Below are 9,798 nucleotides of genomic sequence, written 5' to 3'. Positions count from 1 at the left end.
ATTGCTTGTGACGATTTATAGTGGTGGGATGTAATTATGTACTTTACTCTGTAGTATTCCTTACTTAATTACACTTTTTGCTAGATTATAATTCTACTCCACTACATTTCAAAGGCAAATATTGTAGTTTTTAATCCATTTGTCTGACAGCTTCAATTTCTGTATTAGCTTTCAGTCAAAGCGTACTTCTGTTGCTGAGATATATTTTTAAATAGTCACTTCACCAATTAGATCATATCAATCCATTGATCTCCACTCAAATTCTTCTGTTTTTGTATTTGGGCTACAATTGTTCTCCAATCTGCATTTTCCCAATGTATTTACAAATTACGGTTTTGCATCCACTTTATCCAAAAAAAAAGCACATACTAACGTATGAGTTGAATTGAACTTTGAAAATACAAATATTTGTTAAAAAATAAAGCGTTCCTTTTTGCGGAAAAAAGATCTCCTTTTTAAGCTAATTTAACTCCCGTATTTCTATAGTTTCTATAGCCTTTACAACTTTAACTTAAGGTGAATATCTGAATAGTTGCTCCTCCATTGTTTGTGAAATGCCAGAATTAAGATGCACGAGGTAAATGATATGCCTGTTGCGCCCCTCAGCGTCCAGCCCGCCGCAGGTAATTCACAGGTGAGTCCTGACGTCATACAGGAAGTGGACAGAGGCACCGTTGAGTTTCTGCTTCTGTGTTGTCGAGCAATTGTTTTTGCATTAATATAACGGTCATTACATTTTTCAAAGGGAAAGGTCTGACACAACGGAGAGATGTGCACTTTTGGTGAGTGTTTCTATTGTGATTCCTACTTAGAAATCTCGCTTTTAACGTCATTAAGCCTGTCTGTCCGTCGCTGTATTTTCCCTCCACGGTGACGGTGACGGTGACCGCAGGGCCTGCAGGGAGGGAGGAGAATGGTTTCGATGTTCTAACTGCACATGTAACGTGTTGGTGCGCGTATAATAATTGCTCTGGTTTATACTTCGAGGAAATGAGCTGTTATCAGTCAAAAAGAAAGAGGATAATAATTAAAACGTTTTTAAAATATCCCGTAGGCCCATGCCCTGACTGCTTCTTCACATCTCTGTGACTCACAAGGAGTAGCTCACAGTCAGTGTGAGCCTTTCTATGCAAATGCATGTCCATCTCTGAGCAGGTGTAGCCTACTTGTTTCAGGCAAAACGAACAACAGTTTAAGAATAAGGTCTTGAGTTGATGCAAGTGTTAAGTCAGTGATGTTTAATGTTTGAGAGCATAAAGCCGTTTCACAGGCAAATCATGTTGCTTTTTGGTCTAATAGTTCAATTTTATGAAGTCCTTTTGATGATGTTGATAAAGATGCATGCGTGTACAAATGTGCATTTCATTTATTCATAATATATGATTAAAAATACAAAATGTACATTGTCCTTTTTTTATATCAAAGGCAAAATGTATATTTTTGTTCAGGATTTTATTAAAAATGAATGGTGTTTGAAATATATTTATCATTAGACTTTTTAAGATATCAAATATTTAAAATCATTATCAGTACCATAGTTTATACATGTCTATACAGAGAATGAACCCTGTGAACTCAAACTCCTCCTCAGAGGTTGTTTTCAAGCTGCATGCTAATATGAATCTATATCTCATAATAATTAGAGGTATTGTATTGCTTATATTTCTGTCATCCAGATATGGAGAAAGGGCCAAGGAGGCTGATGAAGAAGGGATTAACTCTCATCCTGGTCGGCCATATTAACTTCATTCTTGGAGCTATTGTCCATGGCAATGTCCTCCGCCACATTTCCAAACCAGACAACCACATCAGCACCGAGTACACTGTCGCCAACATCATCTCCGTCACCTCTGGCCTGCTGGTAAGTCCTTATTTAAGCCGCTCATCCTTTGTTTCAACGTCAAATCTGCAGCGAGGCTTAAGGTTTGTAGAACCTTTAAAAGCAAAGCAATCCTGATCAGATGTTTTTTTACCATGAATTTGGTCAGTTATGAAAAACTGTTGAATTCATCCCAGTGTCTTCCTGTGCTCTCTGCATCAGAATAACGCATTCACCTGCAGTAAACCTCAAAGTGATTTGCACTGTTAGCTCTTTACAGTTTTGGGTACTTTTCTCGGCAATCAAGACTGAACTTGCCTGTTTTAAAGGAGCTGGTGTTTCAAACCAGTTACTCATTGCCCCAAGGCAGATTTCATAAAAATAAGGTATACGGTAAACTGTCAGATCTTTATGATTAGACGGTGTTAATGTCCAATTTCTTTGAAATGTACTCAATACTATCATGTACTCATTGGGGTATTACATGTTTTACAGGTAGTACACACATGGCAATAAAAACAAGTAACAACATATTTTACCAGCACTGTTTTCCCTCTGTAATCTCTAATTTACTGTCATTTATAAGACTCATTTATTTCCATTTGTTTGAAGTCTTCTTAGCCTTGCTCCTAAATGAAGAATGCAGCCTCACATCTTCGGTGCCAGGATTATAATTTGTGGCACATAATTTAATAAACCCTACTCTAAGGCTGAAACAATCATTTTGTTATTTGAATCTTCCAGAGCATTGCCGCTGGGATTATTGCCATTGTGGTGTCAAGGAATCTTCATGTGTTAAAACTGGTAAGAATTTAATTAGTTTTCAACTGCTGATATTATCACTCCAATCATTCATCCTGTGTTTGCTCAATAGTCACCGCCCGGTCTGTTTTCGTATGATTTTCTGTCCAGCAAATAGGGCTTCTAATTACATCATTCCTGAACGCCCTGCTGTCGGCAGCATGCTGCACGGGGCTCCTATTGGCTATCAGCATCACTGTGGCCAGCAATGGTGCAGGTTTGATGAAGGGATGCAACGACACAGAGGTGCCCATCAACGCTCGGTCCCCTGTCAGTGCCCAGTGTCCGTTCGATACAACCAGAATCTATGTGAGTCTAAACATTCCTCTGACATTTCCACATCACTCTCCAGCTCTTTTTCTCTTCGTCTAACTGCTGCAACTTTTGAGGGGTAAAATGTAAACGAAGCATCACAGAAGAAATGTCAACATCAGAATCAGAAAGGCTTTTATTATCCCTGGGGATAGTTGTATTTCATAACAGTTTCTCCATTTTCGAATAACATTTATAAAAAATATGCTTAGAGATGTTTAACTGAAAATGTGCACACAAATTATAACCACAATAAGTATATAAAATATGTAATTTACATTTATATTCAGTCGTGTATTAATAATAATTAATGCTAGATTGATACTAGTAATGTAAAGTGTAAGTAAAGCCAAACTGATGTGAGTGTTGCACAGTTGAATAAATAATGCAGATTTATTTCATACATTGTCCTCCACGTTCCGGTCTCTCAGGACACCACCCTGGCGATGTGGATCCCGTGTGCTTTCTTGGCGGCATTTGAGGCTGGCCTGTCTGTGTGGTGCTTCATCATTGGATTGGCCCTCAGAGGGCTGGTCCCTTGTGGGAAAAGCTACATCAAAGAGCAGGTGTGTGGGGGGTGTAACTCAGGTGTGTGTATGTCTGAATCTCTGTCTGACTCAGATGTGCACTCGGTCCATCTCAAACACGCACACAATTGATTCACATAATTAAAAGAACATGCAAGCCCACTGGCTCACGTTAACACAGATATACACAACCCTTATCCTTACTTTCTTTTCTTCCAGTCTGAGCAAGGAGCTCCCCACAGCCAACGCCTAATTGGAAAGCGCTTGAACCCTGATGCCTGACTTAACAAAAAGCAGGAAGGACCCCACTCCGTGTAAACAAGCACAGCCAAATCCCAAAAGGCCTTGCTGCACCTGTATTGAGATCAGAAAATGTTGCCCTACAGTCAGCTGGGTGAGTGTCACTATCGAACGGAATAGGAATCAGATTTAAGAAACTGTTCTTTGCCCTGCAGTATCATACAGCCCCATACCCCGACTCACGGATGGGTAACCAACTGTATTTGTTTTCAGTTATAAACCAAACTTATATTATATGTTAAGCTGTGAGTGGAATGCAGTTCCTGAATGCAGTTCCTGAACACATTCAAAGTAAAACCTTGCACAATGTACATTTCATCAGCAGCCGGGTGCAGATCCTTTTGTGCAGATAATGGGATTAGGTTTAGTGTGTGGAAGCCTAAATATATAAATGAAGTCTTATCCGTATTCAGCCATAACTGTTGAGTTTTAATGGTCCAAATATGCAATGTCTTTCTATATGAAGAAACCTCGGTTTATGAAGAAAATACATTTTTATATCTAGCAAAAATATTTTAGATTAATTTAGGAATATTTTAGCTTTTTATTCATTTAAATGTTTAGCCAAACGTATTGTATTGCTTTTTTCAATGCTAATGTTTTTTTTATTTTACAATTTCTACACAATACACTCCATTGCATTAGAGATGCAGTCCACAAATCCTATTGCTCAATATTTTTCTTATAAACACGTTTCATTTCAACAAATAATGATGGTAAATTTAGCTGTTGAATTGGTACATGATAATGTGAAATTAAATTATCAAAATGTTTGTTGTGTTTGCTATAGAAAATGATTATAATTGTATGCAGATATCGTTTTTGGCTTAAATTGAAATGTCATATGCTAAATTGCATATTTAAAAGTTGTTTCTTTAAGTAGATGATTTGAAATACAACTGCAGTTATTGACATATTCATTTGAGTTTCCACTAAGGCTTTATGTTGCAGGCAAAGCATTGACTATAGTTGAACACGCCACATGTCATCTTTTTTTACATTGTCATCACTTAAAAAAATATTTTTCTTTCTACTGGACACAGGTTTAAGTTACCCTCGTCGCTTAAAGTTCAGATTGCTAAAATGCAGTGCCATGTGGAAATTAAAAGGAAAAAAACTGCATTTCTGCAAAGCTATGTGGATTGAGTGCATTAAGTGAATATATACTACATTCACAAATGCACTAAATCCACATAGCTATAGTATACTGTGGTTAAATGCCAAGTAGGCTCATGTTAAGAGGTTAAACCAGTATGTGGGCCAGCAGCCTTAACTGGCACAGACCCCCCACAACTCAACGCCAAAGAAGATCAGATCAGTGGTGAAACGGTTAATCTAATGCCATGCTCAATTGTGTGGAAGGGAATCATAGCACGCAATACTAATCCTCAGGCTGTCAGGGATAAATATTGACATAGCACTGACTGATACAATGACAACAAATCTGTTTGGCCATTTCTTGTGAAGTTATTGATCTTCCATATATGAGGTTTGTGTGGAATGCAGTCCATTTAGAAATGTACCACAATTAATAGTTAATTCCTAATAATTGACTCGTAGCAAATCACTAATTCATACAACTTACATTTTTGGTGATAAAATTAAACTTGTGTTTTTTTCTTTAAATGTATTTACTTGAAAACCTACATTGTATACAGTTTTAAAACACAGTGAGTTGATTTAATGGAATAAAGTACAATAACCAGACTAAATGAATAATAAAAATAATTAACAAACTTTAAATTTAGGCTCCTGAAACAACTTGAGCAGGACAGCCCATTAGGACAAAATCAGTTTCATGACTGATGTTTTTCCCTCTTTCAGCTGTAAACTAATGTGTGTGAAAGGTTATGAATCTGTTGCCTGATTGTTAAGTTTGAACACATTTGGATGTACTGTTCATTTCATTGCTTGCTTTATGTTTTTTCTAGAATGTCATGTTTAATTTGTAATAAAGATGCTTTTACTTTTGCCTGTCCATCATATATCTCTGCAGCCTTTGAGTTATCTAGCACAAGCTGTGCTTTTTCCCTTGGGCATTGAAATGTGAAAGTGCACCCGTAGAATGTAGAATGTAGAATGTAAAATATCAAATAAAGGTTGATTGAATATTAACATAAATTAAAAAAAAATGCATGTCGCCCAGAGAGAAATCAATGATTATTCTTTTTCAATAATTTGTTTTTAAACACTTTTCTGAAACCCTTGTATTTACCATGCTATAACAGAGCTGCAAATCCAGGACCCAAAACATGGACACACAGTTTTCCTTCAACATTTTGTGTTCCACTTGTTAAGACATCTAATGATAATCAAAAGCATTTAACAGCATGTCTTATTTATGGTGCATCTGCCCTTTTTATAATAAAATACACAGCTTCTCGCCAACAAAATGCTATTTACCATGTCTAGTCTATCGCTATTGTCAGTCGGCCATATTTATACAGTAAGCCTGCAGCATGCAACGTCCAGTAGGACCAATTTGTTCATGTCTCGCTGCGCGGGCACGATGAATCCGCGGCCACGATATGTCTGCTGCACGCTGCTGCAGGCAACCAGCTGCAAACAGCGGAGCAGCGGAGTACTGCAGAGAGAGGAGCAGCGCCGAACAGCTCGTTATTCTCCACACAAGGTAAAGCTTTTATAATTGTACCATTACATAGGAACTATATTTCACGTTTTGCTTAATTCCTGTCGGCAAATCAGACATACTTCGACTATAATGTTCTCAAGGAATAATGTGCGCAGAGCAGCGCGCGGCGGCTGAAGACACTGCGGTGACAAACACACACTAACCTAAGATTGATAAGCCGTCACCGTGTGTGCCTCAACACAGCGAAGATGCCTGTATGACATTTTTAAAGGTGTGTGCTTTCTGGAACTAGCTATGCTCTCCCAAAAATACAGATACCGTTTAGGGCTGTGACCTGTAACGTTACCGCACCTTCCAGAGGTGTTTAGTGCAATTTAACATGATCTATTTAACGCTAGCTATCAGTGCTTGGGTTTACGCAAATTAGCTCGTTTAACGGCCGACTCAGAACAGTTTCTCGCAGTTATGAATTAAAACTCAATTAATGGATACGTTTATTTGCTGTTTAATTTCAAAGGCATACAACTGAAGCTTATTATCTCAAAGTGTTCTGGGTAGTCAACCATAAAGACACCGGTTCTCAGAGTGTGAAACATCGCAGGGAAACGCTACTGTTGCCCGGCCAACCTCACACAGGCATGAGAGTGTGTGATCGTCCGCAGGTGTAACGTTAACACTTTTCCTGCTTTGAACGTGTTTCTGCACTGCAGTCTGCAACATGAACTGCGTATGACCCCGCTGACTCAACACATAATAACAATTTAACATTGCAACAACACTGTTTATAAGAAATGGCCACCTGCTTACTACCCTGTAGATCTTGTTTTTTATTCCTAATTTGTATTAAGGGTGTGGCTGATCAGAAACAATACCAGATACAGAACAACTTTACTCTAAGCCCACTCTGTTTGTTTGACCCTTTCTTCTTTGTATGTTTAAACCTGCAGGACCTGCTTGATGTATCCACTTCAGTGAATGTGAAAGATGAGATTTGGAGACTTCCAGGTAGTCGGATGAGATCATTTGGAGGATGATTACACGTTGTGGCCTCACCTTCAGATGTTCCTTTGAAACGTCACTGGGAACAGAGTGAGGAGACGCCCAGTAGCCCAGAGGAGACCCCAGCAGACGGCTGATGGTGGATTTATTATTTCGGCGACATGCTTTCAGTTTAAGGATGGAACAGGGGATTACCAGGAGGACAGGCAAATCCATAACATGACTTTTTAAAATGAGGAACAATTCAGATGGGGGATGTTAGATGAAAAGCAAATATTGCAATGAATGGTAAATGCAATGATTGACACAAAGAGCCGCTCTAATCATGGCAAACAGATGAATTGGGACTCCATATACAGCGTGTACATGCCTTGAGGATTTCATGCTTACCTCCACCACTAACACTCAAAGTGGATTCAATTGCTTCTAATGTTAAGAAGCTTTAAAAACAATTATTCACGTCTTCTTGGCTATCTCAATGCTGTTTGGGTGATGATGAATTCATCAAACTAAGCCACTGTGGAGAAATGTCTAACGCTAAGATGCAATCACTTGTTGGAAGACGATGTACGAAAGACTGGTTTTCAAAGACTACAACAATGTACTGCAGACAAAGAGTCTGTTTTTCTGTCCTCCTCATCCCTATCCTCCTAATCCTCTTCTCCCTGGTTACACCCGCTGTGTCCATTCATCTGGAGTCCATGGAGAGCCACAGCGAGTTTAGCTGTGAGCCCATCAGACTGAGAATGTGCCAGGATCTGCCTTACAACACCACCTTCATGCCCAACCTACTGAACCACTACGACCAGCAAACGGCTGCACTGGCCATGGAGGTAGGTTGTTTTACTCGTCATTCAGTGGGTGCGTGCTTTGTGTCCGGGTGCCTCTGCCCATGGGGAAATGTGATCATTGCGGCCGTGAATGAGAGAGGGATTATTTGTGGTAAAAATTGTGCATTTTAAAACACTGTACTGTATTGTGTAACATCATCAAGGAATCAAACAGTAAGTCCCCACCTACAAAAAGTGCACACGTCTTTGTCTTGGTGACATGGTGCAGAAAATGTACACAACTACAAAGCGACAGTCTGCAGTTTCACATTGTGGTGGCAGGCACCTGCTGAGGACAAAAGGACGTTGCATACAGTGCAAAGAAACCGTGCAAGAGAAAAGGCGCACAGATATGCTTATATTTGTGAGGTCAAAATACATGACATACTTATTAACATAGCCTACATTTGTTTGGCAATCCTCTGCTTAATCAAGGCAATATTGTAAGTTTACCCATGTACTAATAATTATACTCAATTTAAAGATTTGCTTCAATCAACCAGAAAATCATCAATATCCTTTATCCTCAGGGTACACACTGATGGTTTGCACAGAAACAATGGAGAGGCCTTGTTTGACACTGCGAGAAAAACAGGTTCCTTGCCCAATATAATCTGCAGGCTATAGTGGAACAAATTGGATACACAGAGCTGCACGTGGAATAAAGCGTCTTTCACACAGGCATGGAATATCAAAGAGTGGAAGCATTGAGCAAAGGTGATAGTCGATCTGCGCTCCTCCTATTACAGCTCCATCCTCTCGACATGTTACTGTTCCTGGTCAACTTAGGTGATGTGTATACTCACTCAGGCACTCGTGATCTTACTTGAAAGTTAACAGTAGCTGACAGAAGGAAATATGAGCAGCAACAGTGGGAGACATTTGAACAGAAAGCCATTAGGTGATTTTGTGATTGATACTTCTAAAGAAATATTTTTCGGTTAGGGCATAATTAGTTTTAAGCAAAAAAGGGAAGAAGGTGCTATGTTACTCCATGTCTGAGTGCAATAGTAGGCACACACCATGCATCTATATCATGTTACCTCTTTCTCCTTCTCCTTTGTTACACCCCAGGGAGGCAGTTGGAGCGCAGAGCAAGGTGTTGCTCAATAACTAAACCATAATTACATGTCTGCAGCAAGTATTTGTTCCTAACAAATGTTTATGCCACTGTATTTGGCATTGGACTGTAAAACTACGTAGTTATTTCCTAACGATAAAATAAAGATAATTTCTTTTAAAAAAAAAAGATTAAATCTATGTCGATAGGGATTAGTGGGAGAGTCGGATTGAGTTGTTTTAATCTCTTGTTTATCAATTATTTGTGTAAGTCTCACTACACATGCTCAGTGGCATATTTCCACCCATGTTATGACTGCCATGTAAAGACTGTGGTTTGTGCTTTGAAGAACAGGAAAGGATAGCAGATACAGTGAGTTGAAGGAAATCTGCCTCCAGCTGTTGGCATATTAAATTACCCCCTGTTGAAAAGCAGATGAATTCGGACATGACTAATGTTGGCTGAGCATGATGTGTGTTTATACACGGGGCTTATTTTTATGTTTCGTTGATGTGTAGTTAATATTTGGTCATGTCAAAACCAGATAAATGTCAGCC

At 39.0% G+C, this 9,798-nt stretch overlaps 2 protein-coding genes across 3 annotated transcripts in view; both read left to right on the top strand.

Annotated features, from left to right (window-relative positions):
- The first annotated feature begins 568 nt into the window (after positions 1–568).
- krtcap3 (keratinocyte associated protein 3) lies at positions 569–5,730 on the top strand. Of its 2 annotated transcripts, XM_034075691.1 has the most exons (7): positions 569–634; positions 746–782; positions 1,677–1,861; positions 2,564–2,623; positions 2,732–2,929; positions 3,364–3,498; positions 3,679–5,730. In XM_034075691.1, exons 2-7 carry the CDS (start codon positions 770–772, stop codon positions 3,739–3,741), a joined length of 654 nt encoding a protein of 217 aa, XP_033931582.1. In that variant the 5' UTR covers positions 569–634; positions 746–769; the 3' UTR covers positions 3,742–5,730. The 2 variants fall into 2 exon arrangements, with proteins under 2 accessions (XP_033931582.1, XP_033931573.1); XM_034075682.1 differs by lacking the exon at positions 569–634 and having other exon boundaries at positions 649–782.
- A 597-nt stretch (positions 5,731–6,327) lies between these two features.
- LOC117439684 (frizzled-3-like) overlaps positions 6,328–9,798 on the top strand; it is a 31,143-nt gene continuing 27,672 nt past the window's right edge. The window contains exons 1-2 of the mRNA XM_034075670.1: positions 6,328–6,391; positions 7,300–8,184. Of these exons, the coding sequence (XP_033931561.1) occupies positions 7,879–8,184 (306 nt within the window). The 5' untranslated portion in view covers positions 6,328–6,391; positions 7,300–7,878. The remainder of the gene's footprint in view (positions 6,392–7,299; positions 8,185–9,798) is intronic.

Source organism: Pseudochaenichthys georgianus, chromosome 3 (assembly GCF_902827115.2).
Source record: "Pseudochaenichthys georgianus chromosome 3, fPseGeo1.2, whole genome shotgun sequence".
NCBI classification, from domain to species: Eukaryota; Metazoa; Chordata; class Actinopteri; order Perciformes; family Channichthyidae; genus Pseudochaenichthys; species Pseudochaenichthys georgianus.
Note: the sequence above shows the minus strand (reverse complement) of the source record. Positions and strands in the feature narration are given on the sequence as shown.